We start from the raw sequence: 17169 nt of genomic DNA on the forward strand, positions 1-17169 counted from the left end.
TCCACTATCACTAGTAATGGAAGTTTCTCGAGAGTCTTTCGGTGGCCAACTTTGCCTCGGATGATATTGTTGTACCGAATAACTTCTGTGTATAATGAATTGACTGGAATCAGAATGAAAAAAGGGAAACGAACGTAAAAGGGGTTTTTCGCTTGACGTCAGCACAAAGTGTCATCTACAAGATATCATAGATAATTTGAATATTTGAAGTGAAAATCCTTTCTATATTTGATCCAATAATGTCTTCATATCTAGTCCTTGAAAGAGATAGGATACACATGACATATAAATAAAATAGTTTAAACCTTTCAGTGCATGATGCGTTCCATGTATCCCAAGTCAATTACCAATAAACGCCAATTTACACCGCCGTAATGTTCAGCTCGATGGGTAGCCCAAAGCCCATTGCAAATCCGAATCTCGTGCCGCTCGAGGAGGGATGATTTTTGTGGTTTCCACATTTCGTCGGAAGATGGTATTGATATCTCAAAATTCACTTATCATGATGCTTCATTCATTTGAAGCATGTGTCCCATCTTCTCAATCTACAAGGTACGCATATTAGACCAAATCCCATTGCGCATACGCTTCGGAGTATAACATACCTTAGTTTTTAGATACCCACCTACCTCCTGACTGCGAATTCCACCAGTCTTTCCACTCCAAGCCAAAGGAACCATGGCGACTCTCTCTTTTACCACCACTTCCCGATTTGGCCCCTCGACTGCTCGTATCTTATCCGGATTGTTCGTCAAAAGTTTGATTTCCTCAACCCCTAAATCTTTCAACATAGCAGTAGCCAATCCATAACTCCTAGCATCTGCCGGATGTCTCAGAAGTAAATTTGCTTCCACAGTATCAGATCCCAAATCCTGTAAATTGTATGCCTTCAGTTTCTCTCCTAAGCCAATACCTCTTCCCTCTTGTCGCAAATAGATTATAATCCCACCCGCGGCTTGTCCGAACGAGTTGGGTAAAGACATTAATCTTGCAGCTTCATCCAATTGCTCACCGCAATCGCATCTTGCAGACCACACAGTCTCTCCCGTGTAACACTCCGAATGAATTCTAACCAGTGGCGCCTCAGCCTTCTCTTCTTGCTTTTCTCGATCCGTGGCCGATGGCGGCATGCTACTTGTAGTGCGACCTGGGAATAATCTTCCCGTATATGCCCCACGTATCAGCCTGTCCATTTCTGTCTCTCCTTCTCGTATGGCATCCAAGCTTTGACTTCGTATTTTGTTACCGAATACTATGGCCAAATGCTCTTTATTATCCTCATCGTTTTGGTATAGGTGCAGAAACATTTCCGTTCCGGTAGTTGTAGGAATTCGTGCGCGAACTACACAATTGACCTCTGGTAGTCTCTCTAGTAGTTTTGGTTTCCTTGAACCACACCCTCCAGCTGATGTACTCGAGTCTACAGGTACTGATCTCGCAGGACGATTTGCGAGAGATGAAGGTGTGGATGTGCCGGGTGTGGACGGTGGTGTAAAGGCTGGGGAGACGAGATCGGGTAGTGATTCGTTGTGATCGGAAAGCTGCGAGGACCTATCATCACGATGAGTGAGAGAGAGATTAGAAACGTCGAGATGATTTAAGTCGAGTTCTGATATTGCGCGGGAGACTGGTATTGGGCGAGGTGAATAGAAGGGTGGGAGAGAGGGGACTTCATCCGATGATTCATGAGGGGTATGGCTCCATTGTTGAGGACGAGTAGAGGATGAGGTTGCGTTGAGGTCCGGCATTTTAGATATTAAATCTGATTTAGCAGACAGTAATCCTCATCAAGAGTAGATGATTAACAAAATCAAGGTATGATTATTACTGCTTCTCTTTTAATTGTTGGTGTATATTTGAAGTTGGAATATTGATTAATTGTGTGATTAATGGACAAAGTGAGTGATAAGTTATAAAAAGTTCCGATACCCCGAGGTCGGGTCCTATAATCAATGATAAATATTAAAATTATGGGGGCACAGGTTATCAATTATACTAAATTTCAAGAAGGCTGACCAAAGGCTGAGTGAGCATGAAGCATAATGTTGCTAGGAATTCATAAATGATTACCAATCGAATATCAGATATCAAATAATGACCGACAACATTAAAATCATATATATTATCTTTCTGTTATAACTCGTAATTATTCTGATCTCGAATGCAAAGTATAATGAGGTCAATTTGGAAAAGGCATCTGGATTTTATCTGCTCGTTTCTCATCACACATCCTCGATGGTCCGGTGCAGAACGACTACAGTATTCTCCGAAACAATTCCGAGTTACCTGTGTCAATACTGCAGAAGTTCGGATGTACCGCATATCGTACATGCAGTATATTACACCTGGGTTTCCTTGTATAGTCGCATCTTCTTTGGGTTGCGTCTGACATCTCCCCCCATTCAAGCTTCTAATCTGTGCTCTTTACGCCGCTATGTAAATCAATCTTACCATCGATTTTCGCTCTCTCCAAAGCACCAGGTTCTTCGGGATTTATACCCAAGCGTGCTGCAGCCTCAATCTCCACCATAGGTCCCACAAACCATTTCCTGGCCGAAACCAACCACGCTCCACACGCCCCGGTAGCAATAATTCCCACGGCCACTACGGTGTAGTTTACAGTTTGACTTGTTGCCGGATTGGTCGTAGGGAGACAAAAGAATACTGTAACAAATCCTATCCAGGATACAGAAATGAAAGCGACCGGCTTTGAGATGACTCCAAGATTGAATGGGCCCTTCCTAGCGTTGAACTCCTTTGAGTATATAAGACCAATTAGAATAGGGGTACCGTATGATATATACAGACCAATGGTTGCTATACTAGTCGCGGCGGCAAAAGCTACAGTGGAGCCAAGAGATGGGAGTGCTAGACAGAGAGCAAGAGTTGCTGCGAGCCAAACCGTTCGAATAGGAGATTGAAACCGATCATCGACTTTGTGAAAAAATTCCGGCTATTATGTTGTTGGCATTGACTAGAAGTCAATGAAAGAATGAAAAAGAAAAAGAAAACTTACAATTCCACCGTCTCTAGCAAACGCAAACATCGTTCTTGAGTTTGAAGTCATCGAAAAGAGCCCGCAATGCCAGACACATATCATAATCAGACACATTAGCACAACCGCTCCATCTGTTCCGAATATATCAACGAAAATTTGAATGACCGGTTGTCCATAATCACTTGCAATCGTGTTATCAAAATCTTGAATACTGAATAAGAAGCTCAATATAACGAAGAATCCGAAGAGGGCAGAAAACCTAACAGAAGAAATAACACCGATGGGTGCACTCCAAGACACATTTCGAGTTTCTTCAGACAAGTGAGCTGATGCATCAAACCCAGTGAGCGTGTATTGAGCCATGAGAACGCCACAACAAGCCACATATGCTGGAGATGCTCTGACATTCCACCCAGGACTTGGATCTACACCTGTTCCGTCGTAGAATTTGGCGAAAACGAACTTCGCGCTTTGATGCGTAGGGGCTTTTGCCAGAACAGCAATAGCTATTGCAGTTACGCCCAATGAGTGAAGGGCAATAGATGTGTTGTTTAGGTATCTTAATACATGAACACCAAAGATATTGACCATACCATGAGAAATGAGAACAGCTGCATAGATACCAATCGTTCTTGGGGCACTTGGAACATATGATGATTTAATTGTCGCAGTTGTCGAGATGAGACCTGTGAGGCCGAAACTAATTCCAGTAGTGACGGCAACTTGACCGAGGAAGTTGAACCAACCAGCAATCCAACTCGCAAAAGCTGAATGATTCCTCGGCGCAAGAAGGGCTGCCCCATAATATGGTCCACCAGCTGTAGGTATAGCAGAGACAATTTCTGCCATGCTCAAAGCAATCTTGAAAGTAAATACGAATACAATTATCCATCCAACAGACATGACTGATTGTGTCAGAGATCCATGACGCAGAATAAGAGCATAAAAGACACGTACCTCCGGAACCACCAGTGATCAAGCCATAAGAAAATAGTGTCGTTATTCCAGTGATGACGGACTAAAGCGATATCAGTAAAACTTCCTGTAAGATGACAAGGTCGTTTGCAGCATTGATGATGCTTCACATAACAACTCTTGACTCACAATGATACTGAAAGAAATTCCAAAGTTGTGCATGAGACCCCAGTCTCTCCTCAATTCCTGTTTGTATCCAAACTCTGCCAATTCCTGTTCATCATGTTGGTCTGCCCGGGAGACTCTGGAAGCTTGTCTTCCAATCGAAAGTTCTGGATCAGTTTCCATTGCTCTTCAAAAACGCATGAATTTAAATTACAATAGTTTTCTGAGAGAGATAGATTCGATGCTTTGAAGAACAAATGACTATCATACAGACTCTGCATGTAATTCTAGACGGCATCGCCGAGTTCTTATGCACCTGCCAGCATTACAAGTTGACTGATTGTAGTCCTGTCAGCCTCCCGATAAGAAGGTCTGGGGAATTCATTTGGGTAATCCATGATTGGCCAATTTGGGGGAGTTATTGACTTAGCGATAGTGAACGAAGGATGTGAGAATCAAGTTAAGCTTGCAAACCCCCAGTCGTAAGAAAAGAAGTGATCCAAGCTTGTGATCGATTATGAGTCTTGACTAACAACATGAACTCAAAAGGTGGGATAAGGATTGTAGGCATAGATAAAAGGGAGAGATGAGACAAGATAAAGTCAAACATTTGAGATTGCAATGAAGATTAAACAAATGTCAAGTTAGAAACTTAGATGGGACGCTCAGGAATCACTCACGAGCTTTACTGTCGGTCGGATCAAGTTGCCTGAAAAGGAATGGCTTTTTGATTTCCATATATTGCAGAAATCCTTCCAAATATGCAAGGAGAGAAACCTTATTTCATTCATCAAGTCGTTGCTTGGATATATCCGTCCTCTCGATTAAGCTTTAGAGCTTCTCCTTTCCATCCGCATCTTCTTTGCCTTGCAATTCACAGAATGCCTTGAATGTGGTGAATTCTTCATCCTCGGCCTCAAGTATTACCTCTGCTGTAGCTCCAACAAAGTAGACATACCCAGGTTTAACTTCCTCGACCTTAGGTCCGACACTAATCTTACCATTTCCAGTTGTGCAGATGAATATGCTAGGGCCGGCAATCTGTTCAAATGTTGCTTTTGCTCCCTTCTTCTTAAGATCAGTTTTCACCACGCTGAACTCTGCAATAGGTGGATCGTAGAGTGTCGCTGACGATCCAGAAGAGTATGCAGTCGCATTGAGAGTGGCATATGGATAATCCACTGGTTCCATCTTTTGTTCAGAGATAGGCGCATATGAGTAAGTCAACATCGAAGTCAAAGTATCGACGTCCTTGAATTTCGGTGTGAAACCAGCTCGTACTACATTATCGGATGCAGCCATACATTCAATAATATCGCCACTCAGGTATGCATGGATATCATCCGCCTTCAAGAACATTGCTTCTCCAACTTCGAGTTTGACGTAGTTCAGGAAGAACTGTACGAATAGTCCAATATCGCCTGGAAATTGTTTGTTCAATCTGATGACAAGATCTGCGAGTTCGTTTCCTTCATTTGATGGGCCCCCTCCTCCGGCAAAATTCTCCCCTTCTTCTTCCGCTGAAGCAACTAATTCCTCACTGGCATTCTCAACATCTTTCTTCTTTGCGTTCATCAATGCAGTAAAAACTTTTTGCAGCGCTTTCTTATTCTTCTCCTCGTCCTCTGATCCATCCGATGTTTCTTGTCCCTTGACAGCGGATTGGTATTCTTCCGCTTCGGACTCCCCAACTAATTTCTTCAATGATGGAATTGTTGAGAGAAAATGCGAAATTTCTGCGAGAGGTCTAAATCCGCAGAGTCCGTCAAAAGGTGTGATGGCAATTGTCATTTCAGGTTTGTGATTATCGTCTGGGTAGTTTTTGCTGTCCTTTTGATGTAATTGCTCCGCGAGCTTTTTGTTTGGATGCGCTTGAATGCTGAGGGCTTTTCCTATCGAAAGGACTTTGAATAGAAATGGTAACTTTTCGCCGAATTTATCACTGACATCCTTAGATAGGAGTGCTTGATTATCTTGAACGAGATCGAGGAGTGTTCGTTTTGTGCTAAGGTCCTTGGAAGGATTTGAAGGATGTGTTCCCATCCACAACTATGAAGAATGAGTTCCAAAGTTATGTACATGAATACGAAGAATTACCTACTTCAGCATATGGCTTCTCTTCTTGAATTGAAAAATCATCGGCAGGTGTAGCAGCAGCAAACTTTGCAGCCGCTGAATCATTCCCTACCTTACCCCAATCATAGCTATTGACTCCGCATTGAAGCCTAATCAACGGAACTTGCATTGTGGCTATGGGGAGAGTAATTAATGGGTGTAGATTGTTGGATCCGTAGTATGGGATATTTGACAAATCGATTCTTCTTTACTTCGTTGTAGTAAGTGACATTGATGCTGGCAAATACTGTTGAGGAAGAGTATGGAGTGTGTATTCCAGAATAGTTCTGTTCAGTATCATAGCTTGCACGTCACCCAACTTCAATCAACCCCCGCGCTAACTCCACCGACCAATTGTTATAGGTTAATTGACAAGGCTGAAGTAAATGCTGATCTTGAAGATTATCTAATAATTCCCTATCGATTGATTGTCTTCTACTCCATACTTCGTACACACATACCCGCACACATACCTACTTCGTACATAATCCTACGTGGGTACCTGGACAGGTATCTATTGGCATTGGTATGTGTATTCTGTGCTAGCGTCTACTGTTATTGTTAATATTCTGTGGCATTCTGACCAATCGAAACCAAGGATTTACCTAATCTTTAACAAGTTCTTTAATATCTCTGCTCCAGTAGTCGTCTACTAGGGTCCTATCTACTCTTACTCCGAACTTAAAGCCTCGTGCTACCTAGTATCCTTCATTCACAACATTCAACACCCATTTCTACTATTGCCGCCATACCTACGCTCTACATTACTCTATCACACCATTCATCCCCTCTTTCCACCCCTTGTTGATGCGTTTTCAATTGCCATATTTAACTTCCAATTCAATTTTGATTTGTAGCTTCCATTGCACGATCAGACGCTCGACTTATTCCTCATTTGAAGTAGGTGCGGGTCAGAATACCCACAACCCAAGTAAGTCACCACGATCCTGGATGTTTGGCTTCTATCTTCTTCTTATGAACATGTACAAAAGTTGGGATGACATGTTTATAATTATTTACTTTTGATCATTATTTTCTTGGTTCATTGTTATTTACTCTGAGAGTCTCTTGCTAAAACATGTCTAAGCAAGATAGAAAAAGCCGGACCCTGATCGATGAACTTAAGTTGACAGACGGGTACCACGAAAAGATAATGTCTGCCTCAACTGCTGGTCGACGTCAAGCGCGTGGTGGAGTTCGCTCCGGAACACATGAGAGGGGTGAAGAGATAGCCTTATGGAGCGAGATCACTCAAGCTCTAGCCAAAATCAAAGCAGACGAGAGAATCTTTGAAGCAAATATCCCGGAAGCCATCATCACTAAAGAAACCGCTATAGCTGAACAAATAAAGATTGGTTTACGTGAGTATGGATTCTGATCCGCAACGATGTTTGGTGTTGATGAGATTGAAGCACCTACCATGGCCGCAATAGAAGAGCTCGACATACAAATTCGAGAAGGCGTGAAAGTCTCCGAGTCTACAGCAGTAGCCCTACGACAAACTATTGAAAAACTGTCGATACTTTTAGCCTTGATCAAAGGTAACGAAGCAGAGCGAGGTTCCAATTCCCGCGAATCTCATGGAAGATCAAGTGTTACCGATGATGTAGGATCTACCGACTCTCCTGTTCCTTCTCCGGCAGAAAACAAACATGTTCGAAAGATGGGAAATGGCAGAACCAGCAGTTTACCTCCGAAGGGGAAAGATGTTTCTAGGAAATCTGAGAATGAAGAGCCTAGTACTAGTGCTAATACTGGTAGTATTGCGGGTACTAATACTAATAATATATCTACAACTTCTGGTACTAGTGGCACAAAGAAAATCGAATTCTCCAAGGGACAAGAGGTGGCGTTCAAGCCGAGACCTGGTTCTCCCTTTACTGAAACGGATTGGATTCAAGGAAAGGTTGCAAAAGTTATTGGTGATGGCAAGAGTCGCAGATACAGAGTTGAAGATGTGGCTCCTGATGAAGGGAATAAATCCTCAATCCTTACCTCCGCGTCTTCAATGTGCCCAATTCCACCAGACGACGTCATTCTTGGACCCTACGAAGTTGGAAAGCGTGTCCTCGCTCTTTATCCCGAGACGACCACATTTTACCGAGCGGAAGTTAAAGCAATGCTTGACGATGGCAATAGGGTTAGGTTGATATTTGATGGAGATGAAGATTCTACAAAGGAAGTCGAACGGCGATTTGTTCTTGATCATTCAGGCTAGGATAGCAGTACAGGCATTATTTTTCTTCAAAGGACGGACTCTAGAGGCACTGGTGGGTTATCTGGCGTTACTTCTTTTCCCCTTCTTCTGTGGAGCTCTCTTGGTACAGGAGTATTGGAATAAGGATACCCCAAAAAGCATTTGACAGTTGATATCTTACATGGGATAGATGGAGTTTATGGTGGCTATATCATTACTCTCCACAAATGTGGTGTACAGGACACAAGTTTGTTGTAACTGGGCGTTTTGTTTTGTTAGATTACGGAGAGGGCCATCCGGTGTTCGCAAGGTGTAGCACGATGTACTGGACTTTTCGGCACTGAAGCAGACAAAATTAATTCAAGTACCAATTTCAAAGCATTTAATATTTATGTCTCATTTTTCGGAAAGCAGCGAAACTGTGCCCCTCATCCACATGGTTTAGAAATCCGGTACTCAATTTAGAGTATCATCCGAATAGCCTCATCAAGCCGGGGTGATTTCGATACTTAAGACGGATGTTATTGTGTAATAGAGAGGAACATTACCATATGCTTAGACCATTCTATCTCGTTTACACACTCATTACGGAGTAATAAACATGTGTTCCCTGGGTAGACTTCAACACATTGTACCCCTTAACAAATTTGATTCATCCCATAATGGGATCCGACAATTTAGCCTCCCAATTTCAAGTTCACTTTGAACAATCTTCAGCCGTTTGTGAGATCAGATATGGTAAAATCCACACAGGCAGAAAGCTTCACAAGTACATTGACAGTTTGACTTGTGATGGCTGGCATGGAGGAGAGGGAGATATAAGTAATTCTAAGAGACGGACTGATTACTCATCACGTTCTGAAGCACCACCGGGTGCACGTACCTACCTAATTTACATTTCCCCTTAAAATCAAAACAAACGTTGGAAATGGGAATTGGGCTTGATGGTTGATGGTTGATGGATCGATCATGAAAGTATTTCGAGTACGATTAGGTGGGGAGGAGTAATAATAAGAATAATAATAATAATAGTAGTAACAATGACAATAAAATTATCTCTTAATAAGTCATTTTTCAATCTTCAGTTCTGATTAGCTCTTGGTCCTTATTCGTCCTGTCCTCAGTCCTGTCCTCAGTCCTGTCCTCAATCTTCAGTGTTCACTTCATCTCTTGGATTAATTGAACCAACCTATCACTGTTCACCACTGGAAGTAATCTCTAACATTGGTGATATTCGTTTCAACTCCAAGATTCAAAAGATACCATCCCTCATTACCTTTACCTTTTCTTTTTCCATTGTATTGTTTGATTCTTCCGTTTCAAACTACCGAGTACGTCTCTACCTGGCAAAGCGATAAGGTTAATACCGGGAAGGAAAATCATTTCGAATGTCAAAGACCTTGAACATTTTATACTTTGTATTATTCTCCTATTACTTCTCATTCCAATTCCCCATTCCTTTACCTCGACTGAGTATACCTCGACAAGGTGATTTCTTTCCTTTCAATTAAAAAGCCAATACTGGCACCACAAGTGCTTTCGCGATTAATTGTTAGCCGCTTCTTCTCATCATTACGCGACTTTGCTAACACTCTCTCCATCTTTACAGGTTCTGTCCTCCACCTTTAATTAGAACCCAGAGAAGAGACCAAGCGACAATCCTTTGAAGTCTCAACTCCATCTCCTCTTCTTCAGCAACCATCAATCATCATTTCAGCCTCGCCTTGTAATAAAAGCCCTCCCCCTCCCCCCAAAATTGGACCGTCCATTTTCAATTCATTTGGTCTGGTACACCTCGATCTGATTATCTTTGCATTGGAACTTTACCATCCATTTTCATCGCTCCATCGTCACTCCTTTCCAAGCATTATTTTACACACATATCGTCTAGCAAAACCTCGCAGGCCCTTTAAATCACCCCCGACTCTGTGCCAATATTCGAATTGCCCACGCTTCAATTAATATCGTACACATCATTCGCACATCTGAAATTCTGTCAATATGGGAGGAGCGATTTCTAAAATGATGGGCAAGATCTTCGGATCCAAGGAAATGCGCCTGTTGATGTTAGGTCTCGATGCTGCTGGAAAGACAACTATTCTCTACAAATTGAAGTTGGGTCAAGATGTTACGACAATTCCTACTGTTGGATTCAACGTCGAGACGGTGACATACAAGAATGTCAAATTTAATGTCTGGGATGTCGGTGGACAAGATAAGATCAGACCTCTATGGAGACATTACTTCAGTGGTATGTACTCGATTGTCTACTGAGCATCTTTTGATCTGAAATATACGAGTCAGAGCAGATTTCAACTGACATTCGTCAAAATAATAGGTACCCAAGGACTTATCTTTGTGATCGATTCCAGTGACAGAGCACGCATAGCAGAGGCACAACAAGAGTTACATCGCATTATCAATGACAGAGAAATGCAAGATTCATTACTCCTAGTCTTCGCGAACAAGCAGGATATCGCTGGAGGTGAGTGATACAGTTCAATGGTTACAATCTTACTGCAGGTGAGAAGCTGACAATCGAGAAGCCATGAAGCCACCCGAGGTCACGGAACAACTTAAGTTGAACGAACTGAGGAACAAGGTTTGGTTCGTAGTACCAAGTTGTGCCACTACCGGTGAGGGGTTAATGGAAGGACTGGTATGTTTTCTATTCCTTCATGCCATGCATCAATTGGCACATCGCAGATGATTTTGTGACTACGCTGACGTTGAATATCAGGCTTGGCTTTCGAAAACAATTGAAGGAAGACCTGCTCCACAAACAAAATGATAGTGCCGTTAACAATCCAACACAAAACGCATAATATCATTTCTCATTAATTAGATTTCACCGCCGCTTTATACCCCAGACTACACGATACATCCTCCAAAAATATGTCCCTCCACGAAATATGCATACCTAGACAGAATATTTGGCTTTCGGTAGCATGCCATATCGATTCATTTGAGTCACATCTACTCGTTCACGACGTTTAACTCCTTACGGCTCCTCATTACTGTCATCTCGTCATTTCCAACAGCCTATCTCCGATTACATCTCGTACCATCCTCTAATCTCAGGATTTCCTCATATCTCTCTTTGTTAATTTCTGACTTGCGCATCCACCAATGCGCACTTCTTGCGTTTTTTTAATATGGGGAGGTTGTTCATATGTACGTTACCTACAAGGATGGCGACGATACCAAGCGTTTTCCTTATCCTTTAATTCACCATTGATTCTTTCTTGTTTCCATTCTTCCATCAGGTGGCGCGACGTGGAGAGGCAGGTCTGAGGTTTCTGCTCAAGAGAGGGGAAACTAGAACGATAGGAGGAAAGGAAAACAAGAAAGTTGTAATATTAAGCGAGTGCCGAAGGGATTTAGGACATGGGAATGGCAAGGCAGAGCGGAGCTGAATTGAGACCTTGAGCGAAGTAGAAAAAATCACCATCATACCTACAAAAATCAGAACCTTGTAATTTTAGCTATTGTACAGATGCCAAATCTCGAATTTTGCGCAGTGACTTACGATCGGACTTGTGGTCAGAATCTCAGTATGGTCACAATTCCAAGTGCTCTGGTTGTTGCAGATGAGATGTTCGTCTATATTCTATGCTGTCGATATCTGTCTTTCACAATAGCTAAGCACTTGAACTCCATTCGCCGCCGACCACCGCCATGTCCCCTCAAATCCTTCAGTACCTCATTTCCCAGATACGACCTGTACCCATTCTATATACAGTCAACGAGAGACCATCAAAACCCACAAGCCAACCCACAAGGACCCTTACATCTGAAGATTGGCATCCTCACTCCACTCCCATCGGCCAAAATTGTTCCCCCAAACCTCTCACCTCCAAACGACCAAGATTTTGCCCACCCTAAACCGCTATTTCTTTTGCGGGCCCTTTCTCGCTCCTTGGCCTTCTCTTTCTCCTCTTTCGCTTCTGTTCTCTTAGCCGATCCTCGTTCTTGCCAGGATTTAGCTGGCTTCTTGTTGTCGGGATCTTTAGCTGATGTAGGGAGTTTCTGCTTCTGCTTCTGATTCTCCTTCTTCTCTTTCTTTGAGTTGTCTACAGGGTCGAGAAATGGATCAGTCCGATTCTCTCCATCATTGAACGAGTTAGACCGGTAATCATAGTCATCATCAACTTCAAGGGCATCGCCATTGTTGTCGTTCGTTCTGAAGAAAGAAAAAGAAGGGAAGGAGAACCGCTTTCTTTGGTCACTCGCAGGTTTGGTGGCTTTCTCAGCTGCATCGTAAATGTTATCTGTGCTATTTGTTGGCGAATAAGTATTGTGGTTTGTTGCAAAGAAAGTGCCGGATGTACGAGGAGGTGGTGAACTAGATTGTCGTGGTTGTGGTTTTACATTCTCGTATCCTGTGGGTTGATCGGATGTGAAGAATGGAAATGACCATCGCGACTGCTCGCTGGCTTCGGCTTTCTTAGCTTCTGTTTCTTCGTATATTGGATTGTAGCGAGCATGAGAAGACGACGTGCGAGTGAAGGTGTAGGGCCGACGCATCCTGAAAGCTTGAGATGCAGATTGGAATACTACGATGAATCCGATTCCTTCAAAGGGTAATGGACAACTAGAATGGTCGTCTTGAGGGATTGACTGCCACCAAATGGGGAATTCTCGCAATTGACAGTCCTTTTTGGACTGACTCAATCGAAATCAGAGATCCAACGGCGAAATGATAATACTACCAAGTTCTTAAATCAAATGAGACGAATAAGTCTTATAAGGTATTTCTGCTACATTTATTCAATCGACACCGCCCCAATTACGCCCCTCGTCATCGTCATCATATGATGATCATCGGGAAAATAATTCGAAGCATTTCCCGTCATTATGCTCAATTTTCGAAACTTAATTTTGATATGAGTTATTATATCAATTCATGCCAATGAAGTGCTCGCTTGGGAATCCCTCCAAAAATTGCCGGCAGAGTTAAGAAACTCGCATTGTGGCTGTGCAATTTTTTTCGTGATTTCCCTACCCCTCAATGTTTTACACTTTTGAAATTCGAACCCTGCCGATCTAAGGATCCGAAGGTACCATTGTTACAATGGAACCCTGCCATATGCTGAGATCCTCAAAGAATGTTGTTCAATTGATAAGATTGATACGCTGCATAGATATAAAAAATGATGTTTCGGGATTTATTCCTTTAATCTTTTCGCTGGTCTTGAGTCGTCCGGCAATCCACTCCTCTTTGTGCCAGGTAAACTTCCCGTTCGAATATCATTGTCATCTTGACTAACCCTCCGGTGCGGATATTCTGTTTTGACCCCCTCAAAGACGTTGGCACTAACCTTATCCCCTGTACTGAAAAATGGATGCGTTAATGCTGCTTGCGCTGTTAATCGTTTTTCAGGGTCATATTCAAGTAGGCTGCTCAATAGTTTATACCCCTCACCACCCAAACTCGAATTCGATACTGGAGCCGAGGTGGGAGATGAATTTATAGTTTGGTAATACCATTTCTCCAAACTTGAGTACCCGGCTTTTGCATGTCCACTGGCTGAGAGAGTGGAAAGTTGTGAGTATTCCGGCATGTGTACCAGATGTGGCCATTTTTCCTTTGTTGGTAATCCCATTATATCGACAATCTTTTGCATTTGGTTCCTCTGGAATGGTACCGTCTTCTTACTATCCATTTTCGCTTCTTCGCCTTTAAAGATTGGTCTGAGAGAAAGGAGTTCCGCAAAAATGCACCCAATAGCCCACATATCGATGGCCGGAGTGTAATGCTTTGAACCTAGTAAGAGTTCCGGAGCTCGATACCATATCGTAACTACAACTTTGTCACCAGAGAAAAGAGAATGCAATGGTTTGTTGAAAAGTCGAGCAAGTCCCAAATCGCCAATCTTCACTTCTCCCGCAGAAGATACCATGATATTAGCGGGCTTGAGATCACGATGAAGTACCCAATTCGCATGAAGGTATTGACAGCCATTGAGAAGTTGAAACATTATGGATTTAACTGTTGGAGCAGGAATGGGATGGCGAGTAGGTTGGGTATGATGATGGATAATTTGAAGAAGGTCATGCTCGGCATATTCAAAAACCATGAAGATACACTTATCTTCGAGAATAATCTCAATGAGTCGAATGACATTCATGTGACTCAATTCTGAACATAGGGCCATCTCTCGAACGGCTGATTGTGAAATGCCCGTATATTGAATTTGTTCTCCTTCCTTATCTAGGATATATTAGTCTATAATCAACATTGCTGATGTGGATTTATCTCTATTCACCCGGTTTAAATTTCTTGATGGCAAATTCCCCAGGTCGTCCATCTCGCCCAACCGCTTTATAAACTCGTCCATATGTACCAGAACTAATGAAACCAATGACTTTATATCGATCAATAACTCGGACTTTACTTTGATATCCCAAATTAGGATTGGTTGATCTTTCAGCTGTACCTGGGATTTGTCAGTTAGTTTTGTAAAGTCTAATTTAAGTAGGATAACAACGAACTACTAGGGGTGTAAAACGGAGGAGGTCTTCTTGTAGGATACATATTGAATCGATATAACTTAATTTGAAACAGAAAATCAAACGATAAATGCAATGATTTGATGTTTGATGAAGCAAGAGATCAGAGTTTTTCAAACCATATTGGAAAGAGCTATTGAGGTGCCGATCAGAGACGAAGATTTTGATAGGATATGCCTCTGTTGATGAGGAAAGTAGCAAACCAAACGAAAAATGTTCAATGTATTAAGTAATAATGTTTGAGTGATGAAGAAAAAAGCCATATATATACATTACCTTCAAAAACAGCTTGAACAGATCTTTTTATTTGGGTTCTAGATGCGGAGATCGAGGATGGGCCGCCGGATGACGGTGGATTAGATGTCAGGCTCATTATTGTTATTGTGGATAACGCGTGTGCGTACGGCGGGGGCGGCGTACTTCGGCTTGGGTTTGCTTGATTAGCATGCAGATTCAGTGGGCATCGAAATCTGTAAATCTCCCAACCAAGACAATCTTAGACAAGCTCGTATGTGGGCAAAACAAGGGGAATAGCAATAGGAATATTTCAAATGCGCGTGTGAGTGTGGGTGTGAATAGCTAGCAGGTAGCGTAATACTGCTTTGCAGTAGTGCAGGGTCGGTAAGATGCAGGTTGTAAGTACAGTCGGTTGCATCAAGCGTGTCAAAGAATCCCCCCTTCAAAATTAGCTTCGTATCGGGGAAGATGATCAAAATTGCCGCGAAAAAGACTACCTGATCGTACAATGTGTATGTAAGACGCTATGAGGTATAGTATGAGACGCGCTTGATATCAAAAGTTCCGGAAAAGGAAAGTTGTGAGTTAAGGTCTTAGTAAAAGCATGGAAGGACGAGACACATGTCGGCCGATCAAATTTACAAATCTCGAACGATTAGACGAAACAATTTCAGATGACCTAAACGAAAAAGATATGTAATTGTCATGTAGCTAATGCGATGTGATGTGTTGTGATATGGGAATCCCCGGGGCTGACAATGGAATGATGAATGAATGATGATTGGCAATATCTGCGGTGATTCGATACAGCGATGATAGCGTCACACGAGATAGTTGTGCACCTGCGTCTTTCAACGGTTGAGATGTAACCCCCAAATAATACTCAAAGATGGAAGGGAAACTGTAGGGCGAGATTCGGAGATAGCGGTCAGATGAGATGACCTAGAGAGGGAAGCCTCTTGAATCAACGGGTAAAGACAAGTTAGATCTATACTAACTTGGGAGATGAAGGACGATTTGGCAGTTTTGGTGTTTCGGAGGCGATGCTGCAGGTGGATTGTCACTTGTAAGATGCAGATACCTTGTAAGCATTCGTTGTTATCGACAATTCCTTCCACGTTCTCACAGGTATCCGAAATGTCCGTATGTCCAACCGAAAGACTTGGTTTGTTCTGGTTTCGCAGGTCCTTATTCTTGTAAAGTAACTTGTGTCGTTCTGAGCGGGGTGCGGTAGTATGAACCACCAAGTTGGGATAATAAGAATGCAGAAATGGGGGGGACGGTGTAGGGTGTAGGGAGTAGGGCTTTTGAAAGGGCAGTAGTCATAGACTAACGTAGTAAGAAGTACTAGGTAGGTATTAATTGATGATGTACAACAACTGTAATCACTATCGAATTCGAGGGATCAAAAAGAATTGGTAGGATAATTAGTAGATCCAGAGAGAAAGAGGAGAAAGAATGCCTATATCTGTGTAGAAGAAGTTACTTCGTAAGTAGTTTTCACATTAAAACATCAATCTTTATCGATAATATCTATATTAGCGAGTCTATTAGTGGGTGCACAGACTCACGGGACACGCAAAAAGAAAGCACAATTTCACACCAAATAGAGTGATTTTAATAATTTAATCAAAATTTGAATTGTTATTGAATTCTTTCGAAATTGAAGTTTATAGTTTTTAAGTATAAGTATTTTATATAACCATAGAAATTGAATAGAAGAAATAAAAATTAAAGTCTTAATAATTGATTCTATAATTTCCTATTAAAATATTTATTAATAAGGAATTATACTATTGAATTTTCGAGCTCAAATCTTTCTTTTTTCATTTAAATCTTTCAAATATATTTTTATATTTTTTAAAAAAAAAAATCCAATATGTTGATTGAAATGATATTCGATTGAAATTGGAATTTTGATTGAATTTTGAAGTTGATATATTTGAGGGTGAATTTGTGCTTTCCCATTACGTTGTCCTATAAGTCTGTACATGTAGCCGCGATCAGCACACTTCCATAACGTTTCAAT

General features: G+C 42.0%; 7 protein-coding genes across 7 annotated transcripts; 2 read left to right on the forward strand and 5 right to left on the reverse strand.

Annotated features, from left to right (window-relative positions):
• Positions 1-500: 500 nt before the first annotated feature.
• On the reverse strand, positions 501-1748 carry EAF01_010530 (uncharacterized protein; the record flags this gene model as incomplete). The annotated part of the gene is made up of 2 exons (XM_038918787.1): positions 501-545; positions 606-1748. 2 exons carry the CDS (start codon positions 1746-1748, stop codon positions 501-503), a joined length of 1188 nt encoding a protein of 395 aa, XP_038766012.1.
• A 370-nt stretch (positions 1749-2118) lies between these two features.
• EAF01_010531 (uncharacterized protein) lies at positions 2119-4261 on the reverse strand (the record flags this gene model as incomplete). The annotated part of the gene is made up of 4 exons (XM_038918788.1): positions 2119-2953; positions 3017-3903; positions 3956-4016; positions 4103-4261. The coding sequence occupies 4 exons, from the start codon at positions 4259-4261 to the stop codon at positions 2411-2413; spliced, it is 1650 nt and encodes a 549-aa protein (XP_038766013.1). The 3' UTR covers positions 2119-2410.
• Positions 4262-4909: 648 nt separating this feature from the next.
• EAF01_010532 (uncharacterized protein) lies at positions 4910-6323 on the reverse strand (the record flags this gene model as incomplete). Its single annotated transcript, XM_038918789.1, has 2 exons — positions 4910-6127; positions 6180-6323. 2 exons carry the CDS (start codon positions 6321-6323, stop codon positions 4910-4912), a joined length of 1362 nt encoding a protein of 453 aa, XP_038766014.1.
• A 948-nt stretch (positions 6324-7271) lies between these two features.
• On the forward strand, positions 7272-8411 carry EAF01_010533 (uncharacterized protein; the record flags this gene model as incomplete). The annotated part of the gene is made up of 2 exons (XM_038918790.1): positions 7272-7554; positions 7606-8411. 2 exons carry the CDS (start codon positions 7272-7274, stop codon positions 8409-8411), a joined length of 1089 nt encoding a protein of 362 aa, XP_038766015.1.
• Positions 8412-10391: 1980 nt separating this feature from the next.
• On the forward strand, positions 10392-11181 carry EAF01_010534 (uncharacterized protein; the record flags this gene model as incomplete). The annotated part of the gene is made up of 4 exons (XM_038918791.1): positions 10392-10641; positions 10729-10875; positions 10937-11049; positions 11131-11181. 4 exons carry the CDS (start codon positions 10392-10394, stop codon positions 11179-11181), a joined length of 561 nt encoding a protein of 186 aa, XP_038766016.1.
• Positions 11182-12146: 965 nt separating this feature from the next.
• EAF01_010535 (uncharacterized protein) lies at positions 12147-12917 on the reverse strand (the record flags this gene model as incomplete). The annotated part of the gene is made up of 1 exon (XM_038918792.1): positions 12147-12917. One exon carries the CDS (start codon positions 12915-12917, stop codon positions 12147-12149), a length of 771 nt encoding a protein of 256 aa, XP_038766017.1.
• Positions 12918-13558: 641 nt separating this feature from the next.
• Positions 13559-14928, reverse strand: EAF01_010536 (uncharacterized protein; the record flags this gene model as incomplete). Its single annotated transcript, XM_038918793.1, has 3 exons — positions 13559-14604; positions 14660-14830; positions 14886-14928. 3 exons carry the CDS (start codon positions 14926-14928, stop codon positions 13559-13561), a joined length of 1260 nt encoding a protein of 419 aa, XP_038766018.1.
• Positions 14929-17169: the final 2241 nt, after the last annotated feature.

The sequence above is a fragment of the Botrytis porri genome (assembly GCF_014898465.1).
Source record: "Botrytis porri strain MUCL 3234 chromosome Unknown BPOR_016, whole genome shotgun sequence".
In the NCBI taxonomy this organism is placed as follows: domain Eukaryota; kingdom Fungi; phylum Ascomycota; class Leotiomycetes; order Helotiales; family Sclerotiniaceae; genus Botrytis; species Botrytis porri.